The following is an 18714-nucleotide window of genomic DNA, read 5'->3' as shown; positions in this document are numbered from 1 at the left end:
TAGCATTGTCAATAATAGAAGCCAAGTCTATTGCCCTATCAAAAGTTGCAAGTCAAGCTATTTGAATAAGAAAATTGTTGAAAGATTTAAAGTTCTAGCCCGAGGAAGGGACTGTAATTCTCTATGACAATTGTGCAACCATTTCAATTGTTAAGAATCCGGTCTTTCATAGTAAGGCAAAGCACATTAAATTTAAATTTCACATAAATCAAGCAACTTGAAGAGAAGAAAGAGATTGAAGTTCTGTATTGTTGTTCTCAAGAACAATTTGCAGACATATTTGAGACACTTAGAGAAAGGTTTGGGATGAGCAGATTGATCCTAAGAGGAATGAAAAGAAGTTACATCAATGAACATGGTAGGATTGGTCTCAATCCGCTCCTAAAATTCAGCAATTTTTAGTTAGGCTTTTAGCTAGTTTTAAATTTTGGCTTGGTTTAAAGGTTGTTTAAATTGTTAGCAAATAATCAGAACATGATTTACTACTTTTGTAATTTTTCTTTCTACAAATAAAGCAGTACAAAGTAGCAACAATTACATTAGCCATTCATTTTTCAATTACGTTTAAATTGTTAGCAAATAATCAGAACATGATTTACTACTTTTGTAATTTTTCTTTCTACAAATAAAGCAGTATAAAGTAGCAACAAGTACGTCAGCCATTCATTTTTTAATTACAGCTTCATTTTATATTTTGTTCTCTTACATTTTTTTCTTCGTTCATGGTTGTATACCATCATACCCTCCATTTAAAAATAACCAACAAGAGCATCAAGTATGCAATGGACCTGGAATGCCAACCTTTAAATCAACCCGTCATTGTTGTTGCCTTCTCCAGCTTTTCTTTTTCAATCTCCAACCTTCTCTGTTCAGCATGTTGAAGTATGCCAGTTGCGTGTGACTGAGTGCTAAAGTCCAAGGTTTGCACCAGGTGCTGAAATCTTGATGGATTTGATGCTGTCATACCTAGAGGGGAATGCAGAATGTCAGTTATAAACCACACAGGTCTATGACAGATGAGAAGGAGAATCCATCCTCAACTATTCAGAAATTAAAATGCAATTTACCTTGGACAGTTTCCACAAGGAATATAAAAGGGTCCACCGCATCAATTGGCGATTGCAACTCTTCATCATCACTGTAATCATCATCCTCATCATCTGCTCTGAAGGCCTCCGACTATAATTAAAACATGTATAATATTCAACTTGACATGATGCTAGCAGAATCAGACTATTCCTTTTTCCATAAAATCAACAAAAGAAAAAGATGATGGAGAACAGAATTTTTTTTTGCAGAGGGGTTGACTACTCCTTGTGGAACATTACATAAGATTAGTAGTTAAAATTGAGGAATTCAAATAAATGTGCTTCATCATGTACATAAATTGAGGAATATCACCAGGACTTGAATTGCATGCTAAAATTTTATACTGACTTTATAACTGGGTGTGTTAAGCAGCCAATAAAACCGGGCAATTCAGCACAAATATGCGTCCAACAATTCAAGGCTCATGAAGTTAAAATCTTTCCCAAGAAATTGAGAAGCTGTTTCCTAGACTCAACTATGATGCCAGAGTCATTACAGTCGAACTCCACCATTATAATAATGCATGATGTTATAACTTGTCACGAAGAAAAGAAACAAGTCAAAAGGGACAACTAAATAGAAAAAGTGCTGTAAAAAGGGACATCCTTCAATGTATAAAAGTCTAAATTATCTGTTTCAAATTTGGGGATAACCAATTAGCCTGTAAAATATCAGGAAAATTTTAACTGGGCAACTTATTGCTAAATTCAGATTAGGAATGTTAATAGGGACCCATCACCCTAACTTCTCCATAACTGCAGTTAGAGGGAAGGATTGGCTTAGGATATATAAAGCTAGGGAGATTGGCTCTCACAGGTGATGTGGGACTATGGACCAGGTTAACCACTGCGTCCCAACACCCCCCCTGGGCCCACAGCGGATGTGGGACCCAAGATCCTAGTCACGGCCGATCGGAACAATAGCTCTGATACCATATTAATACAGGGACCCACCACCCTAACTTCTCCATAACTGCATTTAGAGGGAAGGATTGGTTTAGGATATATAAAGCTAGGGAGATTGGCTCTCACAGGCGATGTGGGACTATGGACCAGGTTAACCACTGCGTCCCAACAAGGAATACTATTATATTATTGAATATTGTAGTAATTCCGGCTGTAAAATATTTTAGCAAGCACCTTCTCATGTATATGGTAACTAAGAGAAAATGTCAGGCATCAATTATCTTTCAAGATTACCACTGGCTAATATCCAAAGAAAATTGGGTATAATAAATTATGAATATTAATTGATGACATTGTCTGATGATCTCGGTTGAATTATTGAAAATGGCCAAAACCTTGAAACATCCAATTAATGAACAGGCACAATAGACAAGTAATCTGAGCAAATTGATTTATTAAGCATTTACTGACCTTTGCTGCTAAATTTTGAAATCTGATACTCTCTCCATCATCCTGACCATCACGTTCAATTTCATGATCAAACTTACTATTCTCATCCTCATCAGTTTGAGCTTCATCCATATCATCATCATCATCATCATCATGAGGCTCTTTCTTGGATTCTATAAGGAAAAGCAGACTTAACAAAGGCCAACATCAAAACCAAGTAGTAGAGACAAGGAAACCAAAACTAGTCACACAGTTGTGATGTTAATTAGCATAGAATTGTTTATCAATATTGAGCCTATACATGACTATAAGTTGAGAGGGAACCATTCAACACAAGCAAATGCTGGTTAAAATCATATAAAGCAATCTTTGAGAAAATTAAAAATAATGGCCAACAAAAATTTCACAGATAATTAGAGGCCTCATCATATTTATGTACTTCAGATTGCTTTTGGTCAGGAATCAAGTGAGTAACCTTGTGCATACAAGAAAGCAAACTTCAGCTAAATTTGCAAAACATTTTTAAGAAGACAGGGACCTAAAACCAGCAATATTTAAAGTGATAGCAAACCTGCAACTTGATCCTTGTAGGTGACAAGCAGTTCAATTATTGCTTTTAAGACCACACCAAAAGCTTCTTCTGATAACCAAGCCTCAGACAGTGCAAGGATTGAGGTCAAACCCAAGCAGCAAACCTTCTTTTCACGTTTTCTGCAAGTATTATAGGAAATTGATTGAAGAAGAAGATAGAGAAGGACAGGCTGATGCATGAGCATACCTTCTGAAATTTGAGTGAACACCACTACTTTTTACTTGTAACATCTGGAACCAGAGATTGAAAACCTCTGTCGCCACGTTGTGCTTTTGTAATGTCGTTAGTGTCAGTGAGGCATCATAGTAAAGTGCACCAGCTATCTACAATATATATATATATATATAAAAGCGGCAGTAGATGATTAAAATTACAACATCCAATGAAAAATAAAGTTGCCAAAGATGATCCTCAGATATAAGGGAAACAGGAGAGGCATGAAAACAATGGGATGGTCACATGCCACAGGCATGAATTGAAACGATTTGACAATATTATTATTATTTAGGAATTGTGGACATCTAGATCAAATTCCTACTACTTCAGTCATGCACACAGACCGTCCTTATCAATGGTACTCTGGATAGGCACAAGGGTCTTAACTGATTAACCAAGAGCCAACATTTGACAAACTTGGATCTCAATTAACCAGGAATGCATGTGCTACAAGCATAAGTCAATTGCAAAAACAGCCATTGTTAGCAGTCAACATGTGCCGAAGTTGCAAATTAAATTCTCATAATCAATTGAGTAGATGCAAAGCATGCACAAAACAATGACTGAACCAATAGAAAAAAGAACAAAGGTGTTGTGGGTACATAACTTTTGCATATGTATAACATGCAATGGTAGGCCATAACGGGTATGACACTCATAAAAGTGTGCTAACTCTGAGCTTCACTAGCAATGCTCCAAGCCTCCAAGCACCAGGTACAGTCTAGTTCAGAAGGAAGTGCGCAACTCAAAAAAATAAAAAGAAAAAAGAAAATGTTAAGAATCATTGGCTGGGCCATCGTAGGGCTATTGATTGGTTCCTTAACAAGGGAAGAATTTTCATAATAGGGAATGAATCATACATTATTGCCATCAGATTTCAGATCCTTCACATGCATAATCTGAAATGCAATCTTCATAGAAAACATTGACTTAGAGTTCACACATTTCACCTGTTTCCACAAGGGAAATCTCAAAGAACTGCCGTATAAAAGCTTGTCTTGCAGATGGAACAAATAAGTGTATTGCCACAAGTAGCAATTTTCTTCTCCTGATGGAAAAACCATACCTTTTATAGAGTCTAGTAATGATAAAACAAGTTGCACCTAGACATTAAATCTAGAATAGCTCATGAGAAACTTATTTAGCAGATTGAGGTTTTAATGGTTATCAAAAGCATTTTATAGACACCTTAGCAATCAATAATACTCATATTAATAGCGCCACAATTTTTTGATGGGAAGTTTAACAATACTGTATTTACACACACTTTGACACAGGCAATGTAATAGATTCAAGCTAATATTTCAATTTAACAGCTGGTCCACTTTGTTACATTTAGTCAAAAATACCATATAAAAGGAAACAATAGGAAGATATGAGGTGTGGCAAGATACAACTGGAGAGAATGGTATAAGTAAATAAAGACTATCTGAAATAACTTCAGCTGGCATAACAAAACATTTACAAGGTCAAGGAAACCACAGAATAGCTCAGTCCTATATGCAACCCGCTTGTGATGCATTTTAACAGAAAAAGGAAATTGTCAGTTTCATAAAGCGTATTCTGTGTGCAAATTATACCAAATGTTATTCTCCCCAAGCTCATTTGTAACAAAATGCATAGCCAATTGCCAACTTATAGGGTAAATTTAAATTGAACCATTCTTTGGTTTCCAATCAAACATGTGCTTCAGGCAGCAACCTAACAGCAAATTCTCATAAAATTGAGCTAGTTACATCACATAACACAATTTAGTGTCACATCCTATATTCATTAATACTGAATGGCAGAATACTATCAATGATGACTTGCTTTAGTCAGGATCATCTTATTTGCTAATAATAAAACATCAAAACAGATGAGCACTACTTAACAAACCAAAAAATCTAAAATTATTTGCTCACCACTTGTATCAAGAGACACTTCAAATAGGGCTTCCTTGTCTGTCGCAATCGTGCAATTGTAATCATGAGATATGGTTCCACCCACTGATCCACTTGACCTTTGCAATTTTGGAATACTACTTGTATAAGCTTAGGTGCTGACTCAGCAAACCCATCTGGGAGGCTATTGTCTAACATAGTCTGCATACCAAGTTAATTCATGGGTATCTCATCAAGGAATAGAAAAAGGACTTCATTTACCAGTAGTAACGGCCAAATGAGACCAATCAGAATCAATGGGCATGGACTTTATTTATGTTCAGTTCATGGAAATACTTTTACATCACTGCCTATCAAGGATGTTCTCACCAGAAGATTTTGTTAAGTACATAAAAGGAAAACATAACTTAAACAAATAACTCACAGATGAAAGTATGCTCCATAGACTTAGCTGATAGTCGGGACCTCTACATGTAAGAAAATGTTCTGAACTCCTCGATATATAATTGTTTAATGGAACAAGAGCATCTGCATAGAAAATGTCTCCAAAAGATCCAAAGATGCACAGAGAAAATGAATAAAAGAGAGCCTCATTTCTTCCAAAAACAACAAATAAAATTGACTTCGGATTTTACCAAACTCTACTACTATAGGTGGTGTTTGGCTGTGGGATACCTCATGTTATGCCATCAACTCCAACTAAACACCCAAGTTGGGAATAGAGTTTTTTACAACGGCATTTTTTTTTACAAGATTGAATAACTTAAATAAACAATTTTGCGATAAATATTAAAAAAATTAATATTAACACACATCTGTTATAAATTAGAATGTATAATTTTATTTTTAAATATAAATAATTAATATTAATCCAGTCAAACTTGGGTCTGTTTTCATTCCCATTCAAATAACCAAACCCCAAAACCAATCAAATCCAACAACAATCAATACCACCTAATTGTATTCATCATGGTGCTCATAATAGTGTGTTGAAAACCACAACCGAGCAGTGGCCACCAAGTGCATTTTGTAACTTTCAGAAATAATAATAATAATAATAATAATAATAATAATATTATTATTATTATTATTATTATTATTATTTTGTGTAGACTTTGAATACCAGTATTCATTTGAACTTAAGGTCAATTCATTTAATGTGGAGGGACAACAGAAAACTAGCAATGGGTAAGTTCATAACCATTCAATTGGAATGTTTTTTTGTTTACAAAAAATATTTTTCAAGTATTGGGATAGTAAGAAAATTGATAAATTTGGATAAATTTAAGCGTTGGCTACATTCTTTGAAGCAATGATTTATAAAAAAGGAGAAACGAGCATTCTGAAAATGATACAACTAACAGACTATGAGTATATCTATACTGGGCATGAAACAACAAAAGCAAAGTTGAGTAACATAAAATTCCTAGAAAAACATAAATAGTATATTTAATGATATTCAGGAGAAGAAACAGTTTTACCATAGCAAATTTTTTATGGGAAGGGAGCACCAAGTGATGCTACATCAATGATTCTCGCATTGACTTACCTCCAAAGAAATCCATTGCCCAATCTCTAAGAGCTTCCACCATCATAGGCCAAAGGCTCCATAACTCCAAAGAAATTATTGGTGAAAAAGCAGTCAATAAGGACACAATTTCCAAAACTTCCTCAAAAACATCTGCGGATAGAGATCAAGCTAGGAAAATAGATAGTGACTAAAGAAAATTTATTCCTGGCAGTGAGAAAATAAGGGAATAAACAAAAACTGATTTCCAGAATGGTGTCATTTAAATTATTACTGAGATAACAATAATAATGCATGACATGTTAGTGTATAAGGCAATGAATGAGTAACTAATAATCTAATCATCTTAAGAAAAAGGTTCAATGGTGAATGTATATCTCTTAACTCATAATTTGACTTTGTGCTATTCACAGGCCTGCTCTGGACCACGTCATTTACCAACTATATACTCTTAGAAATTTGCAAGATCAAAAATTCAAAAATAGCTCCCTATTCCATCATCTTAAACTTCTAAATTAAGATCAGGAATACAGAGGATACCAGATAGGAATTAACTTGGAATAATCATTCTACTAGACTATGTGGATAATTACAAGAAGTGATTCCAAGGGCATTGAGCACACCCAGCAGGTTTTAAGATAGTCTTGGCAAATGGAAGGCCTTAATCTTCTCAGCTATTTTCAATCTAATTGAACCAAACTTCGACAAGAATCGTTTTTGAACAATACAAGTGATAAGTGTTAAATTTATAGCATATTTTAATAGATTTAGGTTCCATTTCTTAATTGGTCATGCATCTTTCCCCATGTTTTCAATTGAATTTTACTCTTTTAGTTCAAATTACTATTTTTTATCAGTTTACATGGTAGATAAGTGAAGTTCGGTCTTTGTTCAGAACGTGGGTGACCTGTGATAGCTATCACAGCCATTGAGCGTGGTGCAAAAATTTAAAAGACTAAAACCCTAGAAGAAGCACAACTCACCAGTGTTAGCTAACATAGCCATGGATCTTTGCCGCTATTACGACCCTGATTTAACCCTCCTCTATATAAGGACAAGAAAAGGATTTTAAAGCATCTTTTAGCTACGAGAACAAGGAGACTATTTCTCTAAGGGTTAGAGATCATCTAAAGCTATAAAAAAAAAAGGAGAAAAAAGACACAGATCGAGGGAGAGATTCATCGATCTACAAGAACATCACGCGTGGAGGATCAAGATTCAAGAGTTTCTTCTTTCTTATTCTTTGATTTATTCCATGTTTCGATTTATAATTGATATGAACCTTTTAGCTTTTAAATCGAACATGAGCAAGTAGACCTTTTGTTCTGGGATTGGGATTAGCCCAATGTTTAGATAATTTATGATGTATTGACTTCTATTTTTCATATTAATCTTTATTTGCTTTTGATTCAATTTTATGGTACTTAATGCTTGTGAATGAGTTGAGCCCCTCATGTTTACATGATTTTAGATACCAAAGGAAGGACCGAACGGTGAACTAAGGTGTTGGGAACCCTAAAATTGAACCTGAAATCCTAGATTATGATTTCTTAAGGATTACTAGATATCATAGAACTTAAAGGATCTAATTATTTTTAATAACTACGAAAGTAGGAGTTGTTCTAAGTTAGATACCTCATTATATTTTGAAAGGAAAGAGTGGAATATCTTAGGATATTCCACCTTCAAAGCAATTAAACTTAACCAAGAAAGAGTCAGTATGAAGTCTTTTATCTATAATTATGGTGAACCTTAATCCTAGAAGCCCTTGAAATCTGAATTAATCACCCCAACAATTAGTAGTTAGTTTTTATTACTTATTATTTCCACAATTCACATACTTATCAATTCGTCTAAATAACACTAATTGTAATAAATTAGTAGTTAGCAACAAAGTCCTCGTGCGGACGATATTAATTTATTACTTGATCGATCCGTGAGCTTGCAGTACGCATCAACAAGAGACAAGTACTTGCATTATCTTCTCTTCCCAACTTATGCCATTCCACATCATCATGCTATCATTGTCTACTACAGCAACACGACTCATGCTTCTAAAATAGACACTGATGAAAGCTAATCTAAAGCTTCATAATGACAAGGCCATTTTGCTTTTTGATCCTACGCTAGAGGAAACTCGTTTTTTTCCCCTACCTATCTCACATTTGCTTGTCCAATTATTTCTTATATAGTTTATATTGTGGGTCATTTTGTGACTTCTCTGAAGCATCATCTTCCTGCTGCCTATTTCATCAGCCAATACCTTAAGGGATACATTGTTTTCAAGTGATTCATCAAGAGCATAATGATGCTGATTGTGGTGGCTGTCCACTCACAAATCCACCACAAGTTGGTGTATATACTAGGGCCACTGGTCATTTCTTCGAAACATAAAAAGCAAGATAGCTTGCTTAAAATGTTAGCTGAATTCAAGTCCACAGCTGTCTTCAACTTGCTATGAGATTGAATTGTTGCAAGAATTGCTCAGAGAATTTCATTTCTCACAACTTTCACCCAGACCTCTTTGCATGTTGATGGTACAAGTCCTATTAAGATTACTGAGAATCAAGTTTTTCATGATAGGAACGAACAGATAAGATAGCTCGTCATTATATTCATTTGTTATAACCATGAGCCATCTTACATTCATATCCATACTCTCGAGATCAATTTACTGAAATTTACACCAAAATTGTCTCTTCAAGCAGGAATTACTTTCTTAACTCCAAATTGTTGTGGGTTGATTAACCAGAAATAGTAAAAGGGAGAGCTTAAAGGAGTGCTTAAAGGGGTTTCCTTCATTATTCATTATTGGCTGCAAATCTATCCTAAAATTAGTCTCTGGGCTACCAAAATATTATGATTTTCCTTCTATATATTAGCCATTAGTTACTAAATCTAAGTAACCATAAAGGCAATATAAACAGCCTGAGAGGCTAATTTATGGCAGGCAACTCCAATAGCATTCTTGGCCTCTTGGTTGTCTTTGACAGAACTAAGTTTTCATTGTAGCCATTAAAATAGATACACATCCCATTCTAACAATAATTATGCTCAACATAAATAAATAAAAATTGCATAAAAAGATCTAGTAAAAAGTATACTCAAATTGATACCAAAAAGTCATCACATTGAAATGCATATAAAAGTTGCAAAAAATTATAGTAACCATATACAAAGCAAGCGATAGTACTATCAAAAGGTAATCAATTTTGCATAGTTTCCACGACATCAAGATCAAAACCATGTAATAAGTGCAAGAACTTTTGTGGACATTTGCAAATATAAAGATTCATACAAAGCAAAGTTGCCAGGAACATTGAGATGATTAAATGAAGATTGGACAAAGATATTATCAAGCATGCATTACGAAAAGGAGATTGTACCTTGGCAGTCATTTGTCAGCATCTTTTGCAGCATAGGTAACAGAATGGGCTCAATTTGGACAAAAAGATGGGGAAGCATGTTAATTGATTCAAGAATGACGCTTATGGCACGCAAACAACCAAGTGCTCCCAGAGAACCTGGACCATCTGCTTTAGATTTCTCTAAGCACCTCCAACACACAGAACTCTATAAGCAGAATGGTGGAGATGTTAAATGCATTGTGAACGAAAAGGTAAGAAAATTATCTGAAGATTCAAGCTTGCAATATACCAGATTCTGGCACAAGCCAACAGCGTATGGAGCCATCTCTTCACCAAATTTGACAAAAATTGTCTCAAGACAAAGCACCAGGTCTTCATTTTCCACATCATTCATAAGTTTAAAAATCTCTGTAGATAAGTCATCGAGTTTAGATATCAAACACCAAGTCACAAAGAGATACTACAAAATAAATTTAACTTTTTGCCTACCATCAAGTAATTGAGGAAGGATTGGGAGGATTTCATTAAGCTCTGCATAGACAACATAATTGCATGTTATCCCATAAAAAGAATTGTAGAAATATAAACTATAAGTGAACAAAAAACCACCTTTGCATGCTTCAATGAAAAATTGCAATGCAAAGACCGAGTCAACGCGCACAGGGAGCTCAGGATCATTTAACCCGAAAACAACACAGTGGAATGCTTTACGAAAATTGTTCTGATCTGAAAACTTAATATCAGCATACTGCCCAGCAACCCATGCAGCCTGAACCCCGTATAGCAAAAATTGTAATCATTAATCAGCCAAAAATAAATAAATAAATAATTGTGAGCATCCGTAAATGTTGAGGCTGGTCATGAATCAAAAATGAAATATGAAATAACCATGATTGCCTTTCACCTATGATGTTAATGTAGTGATATAAGAAAGCCTGAAAGTGTCATTTCCATGATTAGTCTTTAGAGGAAAACATCAAAGTACCATACAACTTTGTCGAGAGCAAAGACAGCTTTTCCTCATATCAACAATGGTTTTACTTCATTTTGCCATGGGAAAAAAAGGTGGCATGCTAAATACTTAACCCTCCAGACTTATTAATGCCACAATGTTCACTCCTTAAAAATATTCCAAACACTTCAACCCGTCAAGATCCTTCATGGTTTCTTCATCTCAGGTTGAATGCATCTGAGCGGATTATTTTGTTACATTCATAACCCTGTCAGTAGTGAGGCATACATACGTTGCACTCACCCCATGTGATATAGAACATTCTGAGGTTCTGACTTGATAGCTCTCAAAGAATACCAGTTTTACATTTGGATGATGTCCACATTAAAATGTCTCAACAAGCTTAAAAAAAGCCATTAATAAGACCAACATCGCTGGAATAAAAACAGACAGGTCATGAATAACAAATTCTACTTAAATTATATAGAAAAATACTGAATAAATTCAATTCTAGCATGAGAAATATCACTGGAACTAATAAAATCTGAGTCGGAAACTCAGAGAATGGATTTGACTATGATACCCCTACTAAGAGAAGAATAATCCACATAAATTGGGGAGTGAAAATAATATATTAAAATGGCTTGCCAACCATGTAAGGCACCATGGGAGACACATGAGAACCAGTTAACCAAGCTTTATATCCTCTCTAGTAGATAAGGAGTAGAACCTTTTAAGAAGATTGAGGTTGTGGGATGTTTCATAGATCGATGACAAACAATTGAACAAAAAAAGAAGAAAGCAAGAAAAAGTAAAAGTAAAAGAAAAGGAAACAAACGAATTTGAACTTGTATTAATTTCAAATATGGGGATGATTTTAATTGGCCTGGGTAGTAGCATCAAATTGTCCATTTAAGTCACCATGAGAGATGGCAAATTTGGGGCACAACCACAAAGCTCCGTAGGAAACAAATCAGTGGAAAATTCTTCAAATTATCAAGATGTTCCATTTTCTTGTTAACAATAACTATACTTTGCAGAATAGAATAAAAATAAAGGCTCTAATTATTCTCAAATGGATAATCACCTTGTCTTCAAGTACAAGATGATAAATCATGATATGCTACCCACCATTTATAGCAATAAAAAAAACCAGGATGCCAAAAGCATGCAGGTTGCATAATTCATTACAAAAGCACCATTAAATGAACCAGCAGTATGCACATGAAAATAAAGAACAACATATCAGGCTCAATGCAAGTTCAATCACAATATTAAGGAATTAAAACCATGAAGAAAACAAGCAGATTATCTATAGCAAATAGGGAGAGTGTTAAAGGCTTAAAGCAGAGAGTAAAATGACAGTTTTCACATCAATTTTATCGTTCATTATAACACTAGATATTTAGAGGAGAAGAGCATTAATCTCAACAATAGCACTAGTGTTAAGAGTGCTCAGGTTTTCAAATTACACAATATGTAAAACCTTAACAAAATAAAGGCTGTAGTTTATGGGTAGAACCTAGAAACATAGCATAGAGCCATGCATATCGAGTCGCAAAATTCATGTTCATTTATTGTGATTTACTAGGATTTACATACCAAGAATTGGAAGTGAAATTGAACCACAATCAAATCATTAAGAACTGAAACGATTTCCTAAGGCCACATAAATGTTGATATTTGATGTTCTCAAGATAAGACACATAAGGAGATGCATGAGAAAGAATCTCTCAACCTTTCCTCTGAGATGTCCGAGATGACTTGCAAATTCTGGGAAGACGTGTTGCACTAACATAGGCTCAAGTTCTGACTTATAAGGTTCAGTTTGCTTTAGTTTGCCACATAACAATCCAATAACAAAAAGAGCACCATCTTTTTGGCAATATGGTTTCGTCTCAATAGAAGCCTCATCATATCTGGTAAGAAGTGAATTCTATCATAGATTACGCATTTGTACGGGTGAAGTCTCAATGAATTCATTAGTAATAAAGCAAACCAGCACCTACCTCCGAAAAATCTCTGTAATAAACTGAATTAACTTCTCAAGATTTCCCTTTCCACGTAATCTCAAAAGTTCAATCAGAAAACCAATGGCAGCACCTCTGGGACTGAAAAAATCTTCCTTAAAGTCTGAAAATGAATGTTGCTAAGCATTAATATGGAAGCAGAGAAGGGGAATAACTCTTAGAAAATTTAATTACATTACCATTACTGGATCCAAGAACTTGTTAATGCTTTCAGACAACATGATATCAGCATATAATGGAATCAGATTTCTAAAACTCACCGTGACACTTCCTCACATACTCATGAGGATCTTCATCCCATAATTGTGCATCATTGTCATTGAAGCATATCAGTGGATAGATTATCTCAAAGAGAATAATGTCAAGTTGTGGTTGCAGCAACCCGTACATTTTGTTACTCTCAATACTGAAATAAGGGGCAGAATTGAAAGTAGGTCAACATGCCGATATAGATTAGGTAAAAGTCCTCTGGTTCACATTATAGGGATAATGGTTGTATCCTTTAAAATATCAGCTCTTGTTAAATCAATGCAAATAAAGTATCTTACTGATATTCAAGTTTGCAGGAAGGAAAATCACACATAAGGAAAAGCAGGGACTGAGAACAAGATCCCCGTAAGATGCAAACCAAAAGCAATAAGAGAAATATTAACCCACTAGCCTTGACAGAAAATATTTGGTTGCTGCCAGTCAATTGCCGTATCTCAAGCAAACTTAGTAGATACAAATAGAAAAGAACCAGTAGACATACAATAATACAAATGAACAATAAGCAAATTTGAGAAATAAACAAAATCGATAATTTAAAATAAAATTAAGATCGATTAGAGCTTTTAGAGACAATATTAATTGGTTAATCACAATCCCCTGAAGCCATTAGTTACAACAAACCCAAATATCAATAATATAGACTAGACACAATAAGTGAGAGAAACCTGCTAGTGAGATATTGAAGGCTGAGATTGGTAACTCTATCAGGTAAGTATTCACCAACACGAACAGCATTGAGCAAACGTAAGTAGTACTTAAAAATTTTCTCAGCATAGTTGTGCCGAAACATTTGAACAAGCACCTTGTTTTTAGGTTTTTGAAGTTTTGTGTCACCAAACCTGCCAAGATATTCCAATGAAACACCAAAACATAGGTTGCTAATAAAAGGGTACCACTAAAGTATGTAATCAGAGACACACCGAGTATATAAACGGTTTAGGATGCGAATAGTCCATTTCTTAACTTTCCACCACCCCCAAGATTTCCTTTGCTCTGGATCAGTTGGTTCACCATCCAAAGGAACAGGTCTTTCCAAAACATTCAATAATAGAAACACCCAGGCATTAAAGATATTTGGATCATGGAGATGATTTGGAAACTCCAACTAAGAACCATATTGAAGATAAGAATGGTTAGATCAAAGCACTGAAAAAAATCTTGTAGGAAATAAGATGCAATTTTATAGACACATACATATGTTGACGACCAGAATATCTTGCATATAAACCTTATCAAATCAGCAACTTCAATTGAGGGCTTCACTACCTGGACAAGTGTGTACAATTTACTCAATAACAGAGGAAATGTCTCGTCAATAATGAGAACAAGAGGCACTCGTTCTTCATCACACTTGACCCTTAAGAAGAAAACATAGCATCATTAGTAACAATAAGAGCTTTCACAAGTTCAAAAAGATCAGTCTAAATAAGGTTTTATCATCATAAGACTTAACTATGGAGTAAGCTCCCAAGGACTTTGTTGTTCAATGATATGGACCAGAACATGTAACATCAGTACAAGAAATTTGACACATTACTGAATTTTAACTCTATAGGTGACAAATCACAGTCAAATTTAATACATACATCAAGTAGAACAAAGATAGCAAGAGAGAGAGAGAGAGAGAGAGAGAGAGCTATGCTTAGAGGAAAACTGAAGCTAAAGAAAGAGTGTATAACTTTACACAGAGTAACATTCCTCAAACATTCTTCTTAATTATTATGCAAAGAAAAAAGCACATCTATGGAAAAATAAGGCATAGTAAATAATCAAAGTATAACAAGTACGTGTTAAACCAGTTTCAAATGCAAAATATAGCCTGAGAAATACAACAGCAGCTGAAGGAATGCAATTCCCACACTATGGGGACGTGCATACTTGGTTACTTACTCATATTTCCTAGAGAGAATCCTCAGCACATGAAATGCTCCACAGGCTTGATGACTCTGCAATTGCAAGCATTCTTTTATCCCACAAAGAAGTCTTGGCCAATTTTCTGGATAATCAGCATTGATGATAGTTTCAAGAGATTCGACAAGCTGTGTTCTGCATGACAAAGCAGGAATTAGAAATTCTGGAAAATAAGATACATCAGACAAGCAGTTACATATGCAACCCAAAGGCCAGCTCTAGCATTTGAAATATGACAATGACTGCTTTCCTAATCACACATTAAAAAGTGTAAAGGACAACCTCATTTGGTTAAGAACTTGTTTGGTAGCATTAATTCAATATTCTTTGCCTGTCAACAAGGTTACAGAATGCAGGCCAGACGTAGGTTGCATATGTTACTTCAAGAAAAAAATCCTATCAAAGCAAACTATATTTGAGGCTCAGATAAGACTAACAACACCCACATAAAAGAAGACACACATACTACAACTTCAACATACCACTAATCAAGAATGCAGTATTTGACTGCAAAAGACAACCTGACAATTCTACACAAAACCACCTAAACATGTTAATCACATCATGCAGCCTCACAACCAAGATACAAGAAAAGCACAATACAGCTACAATAATCGAGTGCTACCAAATTGAAAGACAGTTTTAGAAGAGAAGAACGGATAGGTAAATGAAAGACAAGGTTTAGAAATAAGTGGCCTGTAGTTACTAGAACACAATAAAAATGACTCAGGATAAATCATGATATTGCTCCTGCAAAAATTTAGAAACCTCTAGACATAGGCCTCACAATAAAACATAGCAGAAAATTTGACATGAAACCACAATCTTACATTCAGAATGAGTACCTCAATAATGGAGGAACCTGAAGAATAAAACCAAGGATGTTATCCCGGACAAAACCCTTATCATTTTCTGGTATCTTCTGCAGGACACCTGCATAATGACTTAGTAATATCTTGTAAGCTTTCTTAAAATAACCTGATGGATACTACAATTACTACTTCCCATTCATACCAGGTGTACCAGATGGCCAATTCTTCGCCACAAAATTTTTGAAATAAATGCTGGCCAACTGTCGAGTGGTCATATCATAGTCTGAGCCAACAATGATCTTCAATACTATCACTAAATGCTGTGGTGTGCACTGGAACTGCATAAATTTAAACATCTGAGTTGCTATAAGTTTACCAATGTTGTTTTCCTTTTCGCCTATTTGTGTCATACCATCCACTTCAATAAATCAACCAGGGAAATAGCAATCAATTGTGATACTCTATGCACCAACAGAAATATTTAAACTTTCCAAATCCATAGATAAATATAGATAGTAATAAGAACATTTCTACAAAATATTAACAGAAACAGAGAAACTTATAATCAAATTTCAGACTTCCCTCCAACAAACAGTAAACTTAAATTAACACCATTCAGGAACCATATCAGCATAAATTACCATAAAAAAGAAAAAATATACACCATATATAAATTAATGTAATGCTAAAACAAACGATAATTCATCTGCTTTCTCATTCTAATCATATCAAGCAAATTAATCACTCAAGAAACCACGATCATCAACTAAGATCAGCAAAAAACAGAGATCAAACTCATCACTGATACGAAACCCCCCAACAACGTAAAGATTATGCAGGTAAACTACACGGAAATCATCTGACATTCTAGCGCCAAAACGATATCAATCAAGAAGTAAAACTCAAGAAATGATTCACCTGACTGAGGCTCTTCTCAGCGGCGCTGCGCTGCTGGGGGTTGACGCTGAACGCGCCGCGGAAGATGAGGGCAAGGCTCCCGGGATCCATGGCCGTCGACGACCTCCGAATCCCTTGGGCGAGGGTCCAACGCCCGCGATGATCTCGGGAGAGAGACCAAAGAAAACGAAAACAGAGCTGCCGGGAGTGTGAGATATACTAGTCCAAGGGTGAGCTTATAGAGAGGTCCTTAATCTCACCGCCTAGGTGGGGCCCTTAATATAGCCTTTTGGAATCTTCTTTGCCGCCATTTTCTAGTCTTCTTATAATTACCAGCGGGTGTTTGTAACACTCACCATGCAAAAGTTAACGGAAGGATTTTCTTGGGATTCGGAATGAATTAACTAATTAAAAATCGTTTGTTTGTTTCTTCTTTTTTTTTCTAATTTTTACTTAATTTTGTGAAATTTTAAATATACACTTTCAATGATGGGACCCTTAATTTTATTTTTAAAAATCAAAACGTTAAGCTGTGATCTTCATAGATATGATCTTGGATAGAAAGATCTAGATTTTCTCTTTGTGTTTGGTAACTAATTGTTTTCATTTTTCTTTTTCAATAACATTAATCAATTTTAAATATCTCAAAAAAAAAAAAATCAAGGAAAAACATAAATTATAATCTATATTTTTAAAATTGAAATTTAAGAGTAAGTATTGTGTTTTTTTTTTTTCAATAACACTCAACACTCAACGGTTTTCTTCATATTATCTTCTTCCACTCTTAGTGGATTTCTTAGTATTTTTTTTAAATTTTGTTCCTTGTTTCCTTTTGGATGTGATGTAACATCTTTGATTTTTTTTTATTATTATTATTTGTCGGTTTTATTTTTGTATTGTGTTTTTTCTTTCGTAATAAATTAACAGTTTATACATTTTTATTCAAATATATATATATATTGTAGTTTATATTTTTAAATTTAAAATTTAAGAGTAAGTATACCAATAATCAATCATAGCCTGTTGATTTTTGAATTCAAGAATCAAAATGGATTGATAAAGGGTAAATGAATTTGGACAAAATTGAAGAAATGTCCACGGTGGTCCTCGTAATCTACCGAAAACTTTTTTTCATATTATTTATTAAAACATTAGTTTTTAAGTTACATAAGACTAGAGAGCTTAAATAGTTACATGGCAAGGGATGTGCCATGACCTGCATTACCCTGCCATGTCATCATTTACTTATCATATGTTTTTATTTTAAAAATTTTTACTTCTTGATACGAAAGTAGGTATGATTTAATGGTTTTCATATGACGCGTAGCCACTTATTGAGATATTGGATGATTTTTTTTTTTTTTTAGATTTAATTCAGATAATAATAATATATTCTCGGAATAATTTTTAACATTTTTGTTAAAATGCTCGGGAGAAAATATGATATTTTTATAATTTTAAAATTATAAATATGTTATTTTAGAGAAAATTTGTAAATTTCATTGTATATGAAAAGAAAAAAAAAAATGTAGAACATAGTGGTATTCACTCATTATAATATTGAAATTATTGGGGAAAAAAAACCTCAACAACAACAACAACAAATCCAGGGACACCATTGCTTGGAGGGAACATCTATTCTTAAGGCTTCATCATATCCCATTTAGAAAAACATAAAGTGATCTCATCTAAATAATTTGAAAGGGTTACCTAAAGATAAGTATTACCTTCAATAACACAGTCTATTTTTTTTTTAAAAAAAATTCTAAATACCTAGTTAAACGCATATAATAAACTACATTGATAATAAT

General features: G+C 34.2%; 1 protein-coding gene across 7 annotated transcripts; it reads right to left on the bottom strand.

The window, feature by feature from the left end:
* Positions 1–531: 531 nt before the first annotated feature.
* On the bottom strand, positions 532–17094 carry LOC120262505 (importin beta-like SAD2). Of its 7 annotated transcripts, none has more exons than XM_039270634.1 (22): positions 16925–17093; positions 16209–16362; positions 16040–16127; positions 15174–15329; positions 14478–14640; positions 14204–14388; positions 13949–14122; positions 13274–13419; positions 12993–13116; positions 12722–12902; positions 10641–10800; positions 10521–10562; positions 10321–10439; positions 10050–10236; positions 6685–6816; positions 5560–5663; positions 5157–5336; positions 3223–3359; positions 3016–3155; positions 2466–2617; positions 1068–1179; positions 533–966 (listed from the first exon to the last, which is right to left on the bottom strand). In XM_039270634.1, the coding sequence occupies exons 1-22, from the start codon at positions 17012–17014 to the stop codon at positions 809–811; spliced, it is 3084 nt and encodes a 1027-aa protein (XP_039126568.1). In that variant the 5' UTR covers positions 17015–17093; the 3' UTR covers positions 533–808. The 7 variants fall into 7 exon arrangements, with proteins under 7 accessions (XP_039126572.1, XP_039126568.1, XP_039126569.1 ...); XM_039270635.1 differs by having other exon boundaries at positions 16218–16362; XM_039270636.1 differs by having other exon boundaries at positions 534–966; positions 16209–16344.
* Positions 17095–18714: the final 1620 nt, after the last annotated feature.

The sequence above is a fragment of the Dioscorea cayenensis genome, chromosome 5 (assembly GCF_009730915.1).
Source record: "Dioscorea cayenensis subsp. rotundata cultivar TDr96_F1 chromosome 5, TDr96_F1_v2_PseudoChromosome.rev07_lg8_w22 25.fasta, whole genome shotgun sequence".
NCBI classification, from domain to species: Eukaryota; Viridiplantae; Streptophyta; class Magnoliopsida; order Dioscoreales; family Dioscoreaceae; genus Dioscorea; species Dioscorea cayenensis.
This window is presented reverse-complemented; position numbering and strand designations above follow the sequence as displayed.